An 18,342-nucleotide genomic window follows, 5' to 3' on the forward strand; every position below is an offset into this window, starting at 1 on the left:
TATCTTTTTACTTCTTTAATATAAGCATCTTAAGATGCAGTGATCTGATCCAGGGAGCTATTGCTATAAATATTAATGCTATAATGAGTTCTATTTATGTTATAGTATTAGAAAAGAGAGAGACTTGAGAAATCATATCTTTACAGTTAAAACTATATGATTATGAAAATATCCAGAAAAAAACCCCAACTTGAACCTTTAAAAAGTGCAGATCAGTCACCCAATGTAAGTGTACCTCCAGTGGCCTTAGCAAATGATAACAATTAACACCAGTTAACGTTTGGCCCGTTTACTTCTAAGATGCTTTTAAGGTTTACATGATTTTATTGTGTTTTGTTCCTATGGGAAATAAATAAGCATGTGTTTCATCTTTAAAGCACATGATTCTCAGAAGTGATTCTCTTTAAAAGAGTGTTCTTGTTTACTGCGTTGCCATATATACCAGATTAAATTTTGCAAGTAAAATGTGTGTCCGTCAGTAATAAAAATGTGGTTAGTCAAATGCTGCCCTTAGTTATACCACTATAACTTCACTGTATTTCAGACAGCTACACACACAAAGTTTTTCACATTCCAAAGCCATTTTTTATGTTTTCAAGTGTTAACATATGAAGATGGGGGTAGGGAACCTTCAGTCAGGAGCAGAGAATTCCTGCCTGAATGGGATGATGAAAACCTCATGACAGTAACATCAGTAAATACTGCTGACTCCGGAGACAGTCCCGTCCATGGAACAGGGAGCTAGCCTTGCACTCAGGATATCCAGCTAAAGGCCTAAACATGACACTACATCCATGTATGCCCTCAGAAAACTACTTCATAAAGTGAGCTGCTGATTAAGTCTTCAGACCATTTCTGAACTAGAAACCTGTATCAAATAATGCAATTTTATGTCCAGTGCATATGTTCCTCAGACCTTTGGTATTAACATGCTACCATGGGGCAAATAAGCAACACGGTATCAGGCTGCTCTGTGAGAACCACCTGTGTGCATGCTCCAGTCCAGATCTACTTGACTCCCTGACACTTTACACATGAACATCCCCATCTGTATGTTTGAGATAATGGTACTTCCTTCTTCTGTGAAGTGTTTTGAGACCTATTTGTTAAAAGAACAAGTATCATCTTTATTTTGTGACTCACTTGTGTTGCTAAAGCATCCAGCCACTTAGAATTGTTGGCACTGGATTAAGAACTGGTTATGTACAAAAGAAAGCAGAATGCACATCACCTTCATATAAATACACAAAAGATGTCTCCTTTGTGGTTATATTTGATCTAAAAACCTTGTGAGTATAATATAAATAGAAATGTTAAAGTAAATTATCAGGGAAAGTCTGTCAGTCAAATTTTATGCATTCCTTTAATCTTGAAAGTAGTCTTTATGATTACTTTATTCAAGGCTATACCATCATTTAAATATTATGGCTCAGCACTCACTCAGAGTAAGAATAAAAATGATGGTTTTAAGACACAAGTCCAGATAAAGTAGAGACAATGAAATGAAACTGAAAACAGTAAGAACAGATATTGCACATAGGTCTATGCAGACAGGGGAGAGTAAGTGGCATAAGAACAGTTTTAGGGAAAGCAGATCTATTACTCTGCATATATATGTCATGGACTATGAAGAAGGAATTCTTGCTAATTACCCAGAAGAAATTCTGAAATTCTTTGATTGTGGAGCACCTAGTCTGCGCTAAGGCATCATTTTTCTTTTCACTGCAGATATGTGAGACCAATTTCCACAGGGCCCGTGGGTCCTGTCTTCCAAAATGCACAGGCATGAGGGCACTTGCTGAGGAGTGTTGTGTTCAAAAATAAATGTACTGATTAAACAGTTGATAAATTTAATTATGTACTATGAGAACTTGCTATGTCCCTACCTAAATTTTGCAAGCTCATGCTCCCTGAAAATATACAAATACTAGTTTTTCTAACACTGAGCATTTATTCTTTAAAGATATGTTAAGCAAGAACAAGGGTTCAAAAATTCAGCCCTAAGACTTTAATTTTTAATTATGAAAACCAGCAGATTTCACACAGGTTCACAGTTTAAGCCACTACGCTGTCCTTTACCATTTCAATTAGAATTCAATTCAACAATTTGTTATAAAACTAAATTGAGACTTTACATTTTGGATTATATTATTTCACACAGGAATGTGACAATTATTTCTGATACTTTACATTACAGGTTTTTCGTGAAGTCTTCAATAAACACAATAGTATGGGAAGAAGATGCCAATGTAGAATAATGTGATCCACAGAGTAAGTCGACAACATGACAGATGAAAAGAAGAAAAATTAGCGATATACTATGAACTATGGGGATGCATCAGGACATATACAGATAGACATTTTCATGGTGTAGTGCTCTTTTTTTAGCAGCTTCAGGCTCACTTTAGCAAGGCTGTACAAGTATTATGAGTTTGTAAGTGTGAGACAGGCCAGTACGACCAGAGGAGAGTCAGATCTATGTATAGATTTTTTTCTCTTGAAGTACAAGTGCTAGCAGACTTTCTTCAGTGCTCAGGTGGAAGTTACTGCTCCTGTAGTGGAGGCAGAAGAGAAAAGGTACCTTCAGTTTGCAAGATCACAGTCTCTGAAACTGTCAGTGTAGGTGTGTCTCTACTAAGAAATAAGATTCTTGAATACACCAAGCAATCATGGGTCCAAGTTCACTTCTGCTCCTCCTGATCTGAAGTGCTAACAAGAAACTAAGAAGTGGGGCAGATAGCTGTGTGTGTGTGTGTGGGAAATAACATCTTTACAACTTCTGTTTGCCTCAGAGCACTGAAAGTAGAGCCTGAAGTCTGGTCTGTCAATACCACAAGAATTTATGCCTCCAGTAAGTGGAAATTAATCTCTCCTTTATAAATGCATGCTGGGAAAAAGGATTTTTGGAATGACTGACCATGTCACACTTTCCTGGCTGAAAATTTCATTGAAGGTTTCAGGTGCAGGATAGTATTTGTACTTTGTGCAACTCTCATTTGGGAGCAGGAATGGTCAGTGATGCTGCTGGTGAGTGCCAGAGGCTAGTGCTTGCCTGCATGGCTGCCAGCTCTGCCAGTTTCCTTCTCTGACCTGGTGGCATTTAGCATCAGCAGAGTGTCTTCTGAAGGCAGCTGGGAGGGCCAGGCCTCAAGAGCACTGCTGCAGTCTCTCAAGCACTTGTTACCATGACAGACAGTTGATGGACAGAGGCAAGACAAAGGAGAGAGCTAGCAAATTCCTTAATTGATGCATGATCGCTGATATCACATAAACCAGGAGCCCTCCAGCTTCTGCATGTTTGCTGATGACTCTGCACTCATCCAGCTCCTGCTTAGTCTTGGCTTTTCTCCCACATACTCCACCCATAGCTGACAGGTTTTGTGCAGCTTTATAACCTAATCCTATTAACGTATGAGTCAGGGTGCTGCTTATTAAAAAAAACCGGGGGTGTGGTCATACAGGCAATTATAGGAACAAGAGAGTGGTAAGGTGGTGCTGAGAACAAGACAGGAATAATTATAAAGCTATTGGACTGTGTAAATGTGAAAGTAATTGCTCCTTCCCAAAGCAAATTAAACATAAATAATCAAATAACTCAGCAGAAGTAATGAAGGCTCAAATGAATGACAATTGTGTTTTGCACTTTCCCAGGACCATCTAGTTCTAAGAAAGGCTAACAAGCACTTTAAACTGTAACTTATTGAAGTGTTGAATTTTAAAACTGGAATCCAGGACACTACTATCCTTCTTATTTTAGGCAAGTTAACAAATTAATAAGAAAGTAACAGGTTTCTCGACTGAGTGCCTACCAAAAAAACCAACTATAAACCAGAAAATTTACTGTTGAAATTATGAGCCCATGAAAATCCAAGTTTATAAGAACAAAGTTGCTTACAGACTTGAAATAAAAGCATCCATCATTTTAATGCTGTAACTGCAGATTAAGACAGTGCAGATGGGCATAATTTTCCATTCTTAATATGAGACACAACACCATGTGTCTTTAATATAGATACAACATATACATTCAGCTAGAACATTGGTTTATTCTTACATTTCAAATTCCAACCTAAGTCACTGTCAAAAAAAGCGCAAGTGAATACAAATGCAGTAAAGATCATGATGATATAAAAACTGTTCAGTTAACACAATCTAACCTCTTGTTTGTAGGATCTAAAGAGAATGCAAAGTTTTCTCTATTAATGGTTTGAATTAATCCTGTCTCCAAACATTTTTCCCAGTAAGCATCAGATTATTTTTATGTTGGCTATAAAGCTGTCACTCCTCAATAAACAGATATGCTCCTGGTGGGTTTACCTCACTGTCAAAGATCTGTCAATTCATGCATCATCTCATAAGTGAAACCAGAGAACCTTTACTGCATGGCTCCTAGCAAAACCAGTTGAGCAGAGGTTGCTCATCACCTGAGAGGATCTCCACCACAGCAGCTCCTGTGCAATTGGTAGTGACTGGATGCTCCCAAAACAAGTTCACAAAATCCCTGAAGTTAATAGTTCTGCCTCCCTTTAAAAGAAAGCTATGTGACCTTTAATGCTCTGCTCGACTGAGCCTTCGTTTAGTGAGTCTCAATTAAATTTTATGTTTTGTGACTCCCATTTTCTTGTAAGATAAGAAAAGACTTCAAGGGATGGATCCTTCTTTGAAGAATTTAATTCCCCATGAAGAAAATTTAATTCCAGCTAAAGAGTTACGCAAAGCTTGGGGGAAGGGAGTTTTTGTAGGACTTTTTCCTGCGGGGGTTTTGTTTTTTTTTGGTCAAAAGATTTCTAGTGTTTTGTAAAGATAAAGGTGTAAAGATAAACGTGTTTTCTGATTCTTTGCAATGGGCAGGGTTCTATTAGTGTTAGACTGAATTATTTCCTCTGTCCTTTTCTTTGTAATGAGGACAAAATCAGAGGGGTAGTTAAAGAATTCTGCTGTTATTTGTGACGAAGAAGCTTTCCATGAAATCACCACACTGTTACTGTGATACTGTAGTAACATAATACTGGTTGATTTTCAGTAAGAGCCACTGCAGCAAATGAAACATTTGCATATGTGTTCATAAAAATAGATACTTCCTAGGCTGATTCTGCATACTTAACCTCAACATAACAAGGTCCAAAAGTTAAGGCAGTATGAAGAGTCTTGTCTGAACTGGGCTTTGACATTCTGGCTTACCGTAGTTGCTACTACTGAAAAATGTAATTACAAATCAGCATAAGCAATATTCCCAAATGTAAACATTTTCAGGGACAGGCCATTAGTAACACTTCTTTTCCTACTGTGTTTCTTTATTTAGTTAGGATTTTTTTTAGTCAATTTAACATAAAATTACAGATGACAAAAGGGAATTCAGAGTGCTGGAGAAAGATACCTAAACCCTTTTTAGTTTAGATTAGTTCTTTTCACTTTAGTTTATGACCAAATTCTTTATAGAATTAGATATTTACATATTTTCAGAAAATGTCACACACCATCAGTGGTGTTTCATATTGCCAATATGAAATAAACATGGGGCATAAATGAGTTTCTTATATCCTCCTCACAGATTTACACACCTGAACCTGAACACCTCATAAGCTGATTTTGTTTGCTTGGTATCTAAGCGTGAAGCCCTTTCTTGGAGCTCTATTCTGTACATTTTAGTGGTCACACAAGGAATGGATTGTCAGGATTAAAGGTTTCCACAAACTAAAATAATTCACATTCCACCCTCACTTCCTTCACAGTTGTCATAATCACAATGCTCCAGAAAACTGGACAACTTGTGCAGACAGGAATGGAAGACTCAAGGAGTCAAACTGGTTTTTCAGGATTAACTGATTTCTTTACTTATTTTTATCCAAAATTTAAGATTTTAGTTCATCTGAGATTTTTTATCTTATTTTTTTCCTAGTGCTTAATATTGTTTAAATGTGAATTTTTGCCTCTGTCTATCTTCCTGGAGAAAAACAGGCATTCATGAAATTTGCTTTTTGGCTAGATAAGTATTGACTGCTTTTGAAACAGACAAGTACAACTCAGCATTAGCTCTTGCCCAACAGAAGTTTTGTGCAATCCACTGTTAAATTGTGATTTAAATATATAATATTTTCATGTTATCATCCTCTTTTTCCTGCTCACAGATTCATGACTTGATACAAACATTAAAAATATTCTGGTTTAATTCCAGTATCGGTACACAAGGATTCCGTAAGAAAAGAACCAATGAATAATCAATTAACTTGGAAGCTGTCTCTTGATTTAGACTCTTTCTCCAGATACGAAAAATACCAGTGAGTTGGGATGAGATAAATACTGTTTTCCTGCTCACTGACTTAAATATTGAAACTAGTTTTCTATTTCAAAATAGTTATACATTATTGTAAATATTGATACAATAGTTTTCTTTTGAGAAGCAATACAAGTTAACATAAACTCAGCCCAGAAAACCTCAGGAGGCACAGATTATCATTTGTGTGGAATCTTTTTAGCTTTGAAGCTTCTTGATGTCTATTGTAGTGACAATACACAACATTATTCTCTCAACAAAAATGAATTTACAACTAATAAGGCCAGCTGTGAAAACTTCCTCTTTTGACACCTTAATGAAACTTCTTTGTATGCCCCTATTTCCTCATTTCAAACCATCTGGTTCTATATGGATGCACTTATGTAGTACAGCTTAGCTAAATCTCACTGCAGGAAAGAAAAGTGGTCTAGTTACTAATTTTCACTGCTCATCTCACCTCTGTTTTTCCACTACAGCTTGTGGATGCAAGAAGTCTGTCTCACTGCATCTATGCTGCCTCCATACTCAGTATCTTTGCCACTAGACACAAGAACAGTTCAATTTTGGGGAATATATGGGTTGGACTCATGATCTCTAGCTTAGACTTGATGATTTCAGAGGTCTTTTCCAACCAAATTGTTTCTGTGATATATGGATAAAAAAACCCTGGGTTGCTATTGTATTAAAAAAGTTTATGGAAAGCCTGCCAGCTACTCAAAGCTGGGATTTACTAATTAGAGTTACCTTGATTAAAGGCTAGCTTCCAAAGAGCTCCTGTGGATAACAGGCTTAACTTTAAGCATATGATTGATCCCATTACATTCACTGGCTTTAACTGGACTGCTCATAAAATTAAGTCTATATTTAAATGCCTTTCTGGATCAGAACCCCAGTCCCTTAGAGGAGCTCAGGCTTAGAGCAGTGGTACCTTATGACGCCAGTACAATTCAAGTAACTAATGACCATAACTCTTTTTTCCATATTCTGTCAAACTGAAAAGCTGTAGAATTTTGCTCACACAGGTCCTGGAAACATTGTCTACCACAGGTAACTGGGAATGCCAGTTCATCAGAGCTTGTAAACAAGTGATTCACTTAGCCTGAGCTAGTTTGGAAAAGCAGGACAAGAAGACACAAGAGTGAAGATACAGCAATACACTGATGCAGCCAGCCTGCTCCCAGCGCTGAAGCAGGGCTTGCACCAGCATCTCTATACAGCTGTGCATTCTTCAACATATTATAATAACCAAAATTGGCATTGTGAGTCTAATTTAGACTAATCAAGACTTTTCAAACTGTGCTCGTTATGTAAGAGTACGTTTGCCAAATTCTCGCAATTGTGAAAAAGAAAAGAGTGGAATATAAAGAGGATCTAATGTCTGGAAAATGGGTGATTAAGAAAGGTCACATAAAATTGACAATTTTAAAAACATATACTCTTACCCTTCTCGTTGGAAAATAGTCCTAAAACAGTCCCCCAGGCTCTTGTAACTGGTTGGATCAGTTTTCCCTCTTTGAATTTGGAACCTAAAAAAAATACAATTTACATCACAGCATGAGAAGTCAGGGATTTTAAGTCACTTTTAACTTTCCAATTATTATATAAAAGGAGTTTTAAAGGGTTTTTTTTACGTCTCTGATTCATTATTATATACTGTTCCTGATACACTTATTAACACTGTTTTCATAGAAGCTGTTAAACCAAGGAAAAATAGAGCTTTAGTAGTAACTTTTTTGTAGTTTATGGAACTCACAGTATAGCTATAACCTTTGACATTTACACCTCTTTCTAGTTGTTTGAAAAATAAGCTGCTAACCCTGAGCCTGATCCAAAGCCCATTGAAACTAATATGAGTGTTTGAATCAAACCCCGCTTTCAAAAATCTGAAATGGAATACTATCATGTATTGCTCTTTTTTATATTTGACACAATTACAATAAAAATCAAGCAGAGACATGATATTAGAGCACCATTCATTTTTCATAATTCAATAATAAGATGAACAATAAAAGCAAGCAATGAATTATTCTAATTAAAACCTTATTTCCTTTATTCACATTTGACAACAATAAAAATTTAAACATGAAGCTTGTGGCCTTGAAAGGAAAATCAAGATTATGATTTAAGATTGTAAACCTCTTATATTTATGATTTATGGATAGCAAAAGTGAGTTTAACAAATGCCATTATTTTACTAAGTATCTCAGTTAGAGGATGCTATTTCTATCAGTTTTAAAACTGCAGCTGGCACATTGAAGTAAACAGAATGGAGATATTTAGATTAATTTTTAGCAACATAACATCTTTTTAAACTGCTAATTACAAAATAGCACTAAAAAATAAAAAAGAATATTGCTGTTGGCAATTCCAGTCTAAAATAGCCTCACATCAGGCAATCACTATATTGGTTTTATCACTAGGTACAATAATAATTCTACACAACGGTTTCAAGGAATAATTCACATTACAGTCAAGTACACCACATGCCACAGGTACACTGCTGTTTTGAGAAACATACATTGTTACTTATTCTGATCATGATACTGAATCTCATTTATATGAGATAACAAACCAAGGAGTTTTTAACTCAAGGTTAAACAGCAATTTTCTCCTGTCTCACAGAATTCAGTAGGGTCAAATCAACATTTGTATTGTGGCAAAAGGCATTCATTGTTTTGAACATCAGTATTTCTGTGCTAGCACATATAAAATTTTTTTCAATTTGAGGAAAAAAATTCTAGTGATGCAATTCTTTGGGCAATTATGAAGGCAAGCCCACACCTTCTTTGAAAACAGTGAGAAGGAAACACTGAGTGCCTCCATAGTCCTAATAAAAGTAGTTCAGGCACATCTGGGATCTCTATCTGGGGTAACCTCTTTTATTAGCACAAGAACTTGCTGCCAAGTTGGCAGGGAGAAGAATGCTATTCAATAGGCTTACACTCAAATAAGAGCTGGTGCATAACATTTTGTCTGAAAAGATCCCTTGGGAAGGCTAATAGTTGAAAAAAATGCCTCAATGCCATCACACAAAGTCCAACAGCAATATCAGCTACAGAAGCTTTTACATTATGGCAGTCAAGCAAGCAAGCAAAATTATAACAGAATGTAGTTTCTATGCACATTTTAATATATTTAAGACTTGATTGTTTATACATCTCAGCTCAAAATCACAGATGTGTTTATTTTTCTTAAAGAAAACTTGCAAAAACTCACCAGTAACATCTTTTTCCAAGTATTTAAAAATAAAGTTTTCTAACCCAAACTCTTTTACTCGAGTTTCAAGATTTGGCCTGCTTGTAAACTTAAAAAAAAATCACTGTTTCTAAAACATCCTTTGATTAATGCACTTTGCTCGCTCTCACCCTTCAAATGCTCAGGAATGTCCTACTTGCACGTGTGTAAGGTTCTCCACTAAATACTGCATGCACAACTGTTTGTAGAACTGGGGCTTTAATCCCAGTCACAGTGGATCTCAACAACATAGTGAACATATTTATAATTCTGTTTTACAGTTTACATGTTGGCAACTTCTCAACTAAATTTAAATAACTTAATAAAAATATGTCTTTGATAGCAATAATAAAAATAATGCCATAAGAAATGCAATAATCCTGTAGGTAATTTTTGTTTAATCAGATGAAGGATAACTTCTTGCTAAAGAAGTTAAGTCAAAGAAGGTTTACATTTATTTCAGATTTTTGTTTTAATATAGATAAGACTTAAGTATTAAATGAGTCCATTTGTAACACTGAGTCACACAAATAACATATTCCTTCCTTTAGGGTTTTTGGATCCATTCCTTCCCTAGTAAATCTGTTTTATAGCTTTAACAGCAATTCTAAAATACATGCCAATTATGTGCTTCAACCTAGATCTGCGAATTGGGTTCTTTGATTCAGAATTGCTTGCCTCAATAAAATCATGTGTAACTTTTTAATGAACTAGCTAATTGATCACCAGCACTTGTTATAAGAAACTCAGGGAAGAGCTGAAAAAACACTTTGTTTGTTTTCCTGGAGACAGCAGCAGCAGCCTCTATTAGTAGTCTTAATAACACAGAAGAGCTAAAGCATTCCCTTAAAAAAAACCAAACCCAACCTGGCCTGTTTTTAATGATTGTTTAGAGGAATGAACACAACTGGGGGATATATAATGGCTTTCTCTGCTTCAAATCCATTCCTTTCTAAAAGCACTATAAAACCACTGAATTTCATGCATTTTTGAAAGTTGGAAGCCTGCCTTGTATCCTTTTAGCTTTTGCTAGACCAAAAAAGATAAATTCCCCTCTAAATACCATCGGAGCACTAACTTCTGATCTAATTTAAAATTTTGAAGTGTGATTGCAGGCAGCCCTCAGCGACATGCTGAACAGACATAGACATATGTGCAGAGATGCTGTTCCATGGCTGGGATGGACAACCTGCTACTCACTACCAGCATCCAACAAGTGTCAGAAGTCACTGGACACTCCAACACATGGTGTGTTTACTGCAAGCTATCCCTTTAAAAATGAGCACCAAGCTAACTTTCCCCACCTCACATTTTCCTGCTTCTTGGCTTTCTGGGCAGAAGGCTGTGGAGCTGAGCACTCCCACCCTGAGAATGCTCACAGAGCTGGGGAAGGCACTTTGCACCCCAGGTTACTTCTTCCTACCCAGAACCAGCCAAAGCATTTACTGCCTGCTGTCTTGGCTCCTTGCAGATCCCACATCCATCTTCCATGCCACAAGGGACCTCACAATCTCCTTTTCTGCCTTGTAGCAGCAGTCCAAAGGGCTTGGTCTTCCATGTCTCCTTTGAATGAACAGTACCTTTGCAGTAGCTTCCTTGGATATAAAAGTGCCCTGATACTGTTCAAGAAGAGAACATTGGTGTCCTTCTCTGCTCACTGCAGAAGACACATCGTTAGGATCTCTGTAAAAAGTGGGAATCATATAAAACTATTTGAGGTTTTGGGGTCTGTTCAAAAGGCATTGAAAACTGATGATCTAAAACCAGGAAAATATTTTAACTTACCCACACTTATCAGCACTAAAACTTCTGCTTGTGAAATGAATAAACCTAAATTATTGTTGTTTTACTAGCATGAGAGAGAGCATTTTTTTATGGTTATAACACTCCTTGATCAATAAGTCTCAATGGGCTCTGCCTGAAATTCCATAATGTAGAAGGTGCTTGAGTTCTTTCACCAGTTCTCCAAACCACTTATCATTTAACAAGTGATCCATCATATTGTGGAGCAACGACTCTACATAAACACATGCATCTGTTTCCAATGCCTAGCTCCTTACAGTTCTTGTTGGTTTTTTAACAGCCAGCATTTCATTCTGAATTTAATAAAACCCTCAGTCCACATCATGCTTTTCTGACCCTATTCCTCTTGTGAAAGTCCTCTACGTAGTTATTTCTAATAGAATCAATATCTATAGAAGAACAAGAAGATGCATGTGCTTTCAGGAAAAAATTCTCCCATATCCCTCAATAATTTGCTAAATTTTTTGTTCATGTTTGCTGAATATCTCATGGAAGTTGTCTTGTGGATGTCTGTTACTATAGTATCCAGGTATTTAGTGCTTAAAGCCTGTTTACCACAATCTTACCTAGAAATCCTGCCCCTTTTATTTACTGATCCAGGCCGGAGGAAGATTTCTAATTCATATTGACATTACTTCAGTCATTTTAAACTCTAAAAGGAAGAAATCAGTATTTTCATATCTAGATTGAAGCACATAATGAGCAGTTAAGTCCCAGTTATGTAGGACAACCACAACCTGATATGGAGCAGTCTAGACTCATCAAATTCTTGCCACTGGGTTTGCAAACCCTCATGCATAAATTCCAGAATTTCATGCTGCTTTTATGCAGCACTGCTGACTAGTTTCTCAACCACAGAGTTCAGAGGGAAAGAAAAACACTGACTCAGAGAACCAAGCTCTATACCAGGCTGCAGCGCTTGCCAATGAGTGGCAGCCTTAGCTGTATTTTCCTTCTCTGCACATCTTGGTAGGATTTTATCACACATTCTACTAGGTTTTGAATATAGCTCCTAATATTTCCATTCATGATTGGGGTTTATGCAGTACTAAAGCAAATAAACTTAGGTACTGACACATTTAGATGCTATAAAGAAGATAATTACATGTCATAACAACAAAACAAATTAAAATAGCTGGGTGACTCTAAATGTAAAACAACTTTAAAATAAATGTACGGTCTTTGGAAAACTAAAACATGTATAGCTTTTTGCACTTTCAGTAATTCCCATGATTCCAGACACTCCTAACTGTAGTTACCCCACCAGCATAAATTGATAAAAAATGTATAGTCTGAAGCTTTATATAAATATACATTATTTAACAGTTCACATGCTTATAATAAAAAAAAACCCTGCATTATATTTTAAAAGGATTTTGACTTGTTAAGTTAAACATTTATTCAGGTGTTACTAGGAGTGCTATCTACTGATGCTTAAATTTCATGCCAAAGTTTGGACTGGAAAATAGACCTCAATAATATAATTTATTTCACTTTTTGGCTCAAGTTCTTTGAATTGCTTATGTTACTTACAGGATAATAACTAAGTTGAGAGTATAATTCTGCCACTTATTTTAACAGTAAATCATAGGAGCTGTTAAAGAGCTGAATATTACTTTTCAAAACAAAAAAAGCCTAATTATTTTAAGCAAAAGATAAAAGTTTTGCTACACAGAGGTCATATTTTGAGTGTTCTAGTATTGCTATGATGACTATTTAACTGTGAAGAGCATAAAAGAGTATCATAAAGACTTATTCCAGTCATTCTCCATACAGTTCGATTTTTGTAGTTGAATTTTCTTACAGTTCATATTTACTTTACAGAAATAAACCAGAAACATAGGTAGCAAAGTATTACAAAAAATTATTTCAAAATTCATCACAATTAATTTCATTTTGTTGGAATTAATGATGCTTGTTAAGTTTATTCACCCCTTTAAATTTTGGCAGAATTTGTTGGGCTTTTTAATAAGAAAAAAAAAATAGTAATAATGGAAATAATTGTAAAGATACCCTGAAAGCCTGCTCTGCAGAGTTGAATTTTATATTAGTTAGAACATCAACTATCAGCTATGACAGTAAAATAAAAAATTACCAAACACAAACTGATGATTTCTCACATTTACAAATGTGTTTATCAAACACTGCACCTCACAAATGTGTCCATTCCACACCTGATCTCTGCCTTATTGCAATCCAGGTCTGTTCTGTCGACTTGCTATCTGATTTGTACTTTGGCTCTGAGAAAAATACCTCAGAAATTGCCATGAGAAATAAGTAGGGCAAAAGGAGGAAACACCACCAGTAGATGAAAAAGAAGCAACTGCCCATATCTGAATAAGGGTACATTCATGGTAAAAGTTACAGCTAGATCAACAACAGACAACAATTTACACCAGAATTTAGATGGAACACATTGGCTGTTCTGATCAAACTGGACCCAGTAAGATCATTACTATATGCTGCCTCCTTTAGATTGGCTAAAAGCAATTTATCTAAAATCTCATAAAATACTTGGTCTGAACTCTTTCAGCCTCGATGATGACAACTTACCATGCATTGCTTGGTCTGAACTTACAATTTTTTGAAAATATTTTCCCTGAATGAACTGCATCACTGAATAGAGAAACAGCAAATTCTTAAACATGGCAAAACAGCTTAGGTGTTTCACTGATACTCTCAGCCAGTTGTCTGAATGCGAGGCTTAGACCAGAGAAAAGTACACTAATTAGAAGAAGAACTTCCTCTTTCCTGTACTTCCTATTCCTTTTATAGATGACTTTCCCCTCTCTCATGCCTTTATATTCAAGTTAGGCAGCATATCATTCCATCAAAAATATCAAAGGGAAAAAGAAGGCAGTACAATAAATATATTTTTATTCATTTAATGTTTTAGACATTAAAGCTGTACTTTGTCAGCTACTAATTAAGAACTCTTCTGATTTTTTTCTCCTACATTCTTCCATTGAGTGCATGGGACAAACATACAGTAGCTATAACATCAGAAGGAAAATTTTCTTTGCATGTAGTTTCAGAAAATATTCATGAAAAAAACCCTTGTAGTTTCTAGAAGCAGGTCACATTAATCCATTTAACTGTTTAATGCAGATCTACCTTGGTAATATTGCAAAAGAATAACAAAAATAACTAGTCATAGAACTTACATATGAATAATTCCATGTTTTCCCAAAGAAGAAATTTAGCAGATACTAACTTCAAACCATAAATATTTTAATAATCTAATTACATTAATGACTCTGTGTGTGGAGGGTGAGTTCTAAACAACAACAAAATAATTAATGAAAACCAAAACTTTTTCGTTCCACACTAAAAACCATTCAGAGAAACCTCATGAATGTGCAAGTTCCATTTTATTTCACAGATGAAAATACTGAGAACACTTGCATGTTTCACAACAAGGTGAAAGTATGGATTGAGGCTCCAAGATGGGGTCCTCCCCACCTACTGCACAAGCACAGCAAGAGCTGCCTGTCTTCAACCCCAGCCTCCAAGGCCTGTAATGCTCTTGTGTTTCCAAGGTCCCAGATACAACTGGCAGCTGTGGGATTCTGAGAGCTCCTTGGGAAGTACCAGCCTTTCCTCAAGGTTAAGGACTTGCAAACCGTCCACATTTTTATCATCCTTTAGAAATGGCTCCAGTGTTCTGTGTGAAAAGCCTATCCACGAGTCCTGCCAGAGCAGGAACAGCTCCACTGGCCCCTCTGCCAGTGCCATGGCTATGTCCGAGGTACAATTCTGTCACTGAAGCTTTGCTTTGGCTGCCTAGATACAAGTTCTGAGCACAACATAAGATGACAGCAATGATCATAAAAGGGACAACTATTTGAAAGATCACTCAGTATTTTGTGTGAAGGATTGCGCAACACATGTGACCTTAACACAATAAAACCAGCCAGGATGTGCCAACTGTAAAAGCAAAAGGCAAATTTAAATACTACTTGTGTTTTCTATCTACATATTCCTGTGTGTAAGGCCCTTAGTTACACTGGTGAAAGAATCTACAGAAAAACAGCATTTTGTTTTTTACACTGATGGTTTATTTCTGAAACTTTTTAAATCTCTATTTCCTAAGTGAAAGAAACCCCCCAAAATCTATGGACTTTTTTGAGCCTTATCTAAACTGGAGAAAACATTCAAAATGGCACCACAAGGAATAATTTTGTATTGTCAGAGATGATGGAGCTATTTTTATGATTTTAAGTATGAATAGTCTGTCACTCATAGCCTAAGACATCAACAGAAGTCTGGTTTTCATTAGTTTTGAATAAAGTCATACATGTTTTCCTTCAAAACAGCTTATAGAGAAACAATGGACAAATTGATGAGGAATATAAACCAATGACTAGAAGACATTTCACAAAAATCATATATTATATTACAATTATATTAAGACCCCAGTATGCAGTCTCAGTTTGGGGAAAAATGAGAACGTGGTTTGGCTGACTTCAGTGTGAAATATGTGCCTGCTTAAAAAGTGTCTAGGTTTTATCTCAGTTTAACTTCTATTACAAAAATGTGTATCTTCTCTTGATCTCTTGCCAGAAAGCAATTCTAGTGTCCTGTGACATTACCATGATCTATGACTCCTTACTGAGCTTCTGCAAATTAGAGCTGTTAAAAATTTTAAATGTAGGCATGAACATTTCACCTATCAATTAAGTGATACCAAGTTAGAGGAGTAATTTTGCTGCCTTTAAAAGGTAAGAATATTCTCCGTTACTCCAAAGAGACACAAAGGCAAATCTCAACACACTTTTGTATAATAAAACACGTGTCTGATAAGCCAGAGAAAGGTTCCAAATGACCACTTACTGGTGGTCATTACTGGACAACACCTGAAATACAAACAGTAAGCACTGCTCTAAACCCCTTCCAATTTCAGAAAATATAATAAAGATCTATATGCCACTGGAAGAAGTAATGTTCTTCTTCAACATTTTTTATAAAAAGGGCCAAGTACTTCTACACAGTTTTCTCAACAAAGCTTTGATTTGAGTGTCTGTTCTGCTAATCTCACAGCACTTCTCCTTCTGAGAAGGCAGAAGAATTTCTGCGGCTTTCTGGCATGAAGATGTAGGGGGAGGATTTTTTGGTGGGTTGTTCAATACTTTTCAGTATTCATTAATATTGTAAGTTCTTTGATGAGATCAATCCCATCACAGCTGAATGTATTCTGGTTTTTTTTTTTTGGTATCAAAATGATTTAGCACCAAAAATTTTCAAACCACAACAAAACGTACATTATACTTACTCCCTATGGTCAAAGTAAGAAAGATAAAAAAAATATTTTTTCTCCCAATGGAAAGAAATGGTCAAACACAGAAATCCAAATTCATTTTCAGTGGAAAATAGCCAAAATCAAATTGTGAGTTGCTGAAAGAAGTGTTAGTTTTGCGCTGGAAAATATTTGAAAGGGAAACAACTTCATTAATACATTGTGGCTGAGATTTTTAAAATACTGGAAAGGATACAACCAGACTTACTCTACTGAAAAATACAGCTAAATGCCTTGCATTTGAAAATGTTAACTCACATGCCCTTTCCCATTAACAGACAAACCACTTTAAATTACTAATAGCTAATACACATAATATGGACATTACCTACTATTCATGTGCTGCTTCCATGAAAAGATTACTTTTTTTCTATCAAATTGTATGGCTAAGTGACAGAAAACATACAGACTTAAATGAGGAAAACAAGGAAATTCTGAGTTAAAGAGTGAAACTCAACTCTTACACACCCAACTGTGCCCCAATACTACAGCTTATACGGAATTCATTATCAACCAGTGCTGAGTGATCTCAGCAATTCTTAACATACAGTAGGACACAACAAGGCAAGTTAAGGATGAAATTTCCTCTGAAGCACTACGACTTTCACTGCTGTGGTGACTTACACTAAAACTAGTGAAACATTGGAGCACTGCATTCTGCAATACTATTTATCAGAAATAGTGCACTTCCTTCTTTAAAAATCAAACCAAAAATGTATTCCCTTAACTTTAAGAAAAGTTTTCTGTGTGTTCAAATTGTAGCCTGCCAGTTTTTTCAGAGTCCACAGATACATAAACATACATTCAGGAAATTTTGGTGTAACACTAAAATTTATCCTAGTAAGCAATGAGAAACCTCTGATACCTATGAATATACCCTATTAATTCACTGTATGAAGATAATAAAAAATAAAGGAAATGAGTTTCCACAATGCAATGGAAAAACAGCAGCTGTTTTCAGACTTCAGTAGATTAATTTTTATTTTTCTCACACTATTAACAGTTAACAACAAAAACTAATGCTAAACAAAACTCAGGAGAATCTAGAATGCAGGTTGCACACTGAGGTCAGAAGAATAAGTTTGAATATTCAAAACTTGTTGAATCACAGTTTTTGCTATAAAAACATCAGGATACTTTTTTTTTTTTTTCAGAACCAAATAGCCCCACTCAATGAGATTACTTTTCTTGTTTGTAAATACATTTTTAAAACTACCAAAGTTCAAGTACTTGACATCCCAGTTTTAAATAATAGAAAGTAAGACTTAATGCTGTAATGGAAACACTAACAGGGTCTTGACAAAAGCCATGTAAGGCTGCACCTTTATATCACAACAAACTCTTCCAGCTGAGAAAACTCACTCATTACCCAGGATGGTGTGGAAAAAAGATCATTTTTGCTTCTGGAAAGACAGTTGCTTGAAAATTGGCATAAAGTGGTGAAAATTGTAAAGGGACATTACTTCTTCCCCCCCAAACTCAACCTAACTACTCCAGAAAGTAATGCACAAATCATTCATTATAATGAGTCATAACAATGATTTGTGATCTTCCAAGTTTTCATTTTACGCCCCTCTGTTTTTCCTTAAAGACAGGAGGATAGACAAAGACTGGAAACTTTGGGTCATATGGATCACGGCACCACTGCTATGTCTGGAATTTTCTTATAAATATCCTATTGCTCTGAGGTTCATAGGCCTGACTGAAACAGCAGGGACGATCTCATTTGTGCTTT

General features: G+C 35.8%; 1 protein-coding gene across 5 annotated transcripts in view; it reads right to left on the reverse strand.

The window, feature by feature from the left end:
* Positions 1-18,342, reverse strand: part of SLC25A21 (solute carrier family 25 member 21) — a 237,893-nt gene that overhangs the window by 51,518 nt on the left and 168,033 nt on the right. For all 5 annotated transcript variants that reach the window (XM_069017832.1, XM_069017833.1, XM_069017831.1 and 2 more), the window contains one exon: positions 7,717-7,800. In XM_069017832.1, coding sequence (XP_068873933.1) covers positions 7,717-7,800 — 84 coding nt within the window. The remainder of the gene's footprint in view (positions 1-7,716; positions 7,801-18,342) is intronic.

The sequence above is a fragment of the Aphelocoma coerulescens genome, chromosome 5, assembly GCF_041296385.1.
Source record: "Aphelocoma coerulescens isolate FSJ_1873_10779 chromosome 5, UR_Acoe_1.0, whole genome shotgun sequence".
Taxonomy (NCBI): domain Eukaryota; kingdom Metazoa; phylum Chordata; class Aves; order Passeriformes; family Corvidae; genus Aphelocoma; species Aphelocoma coerulescens.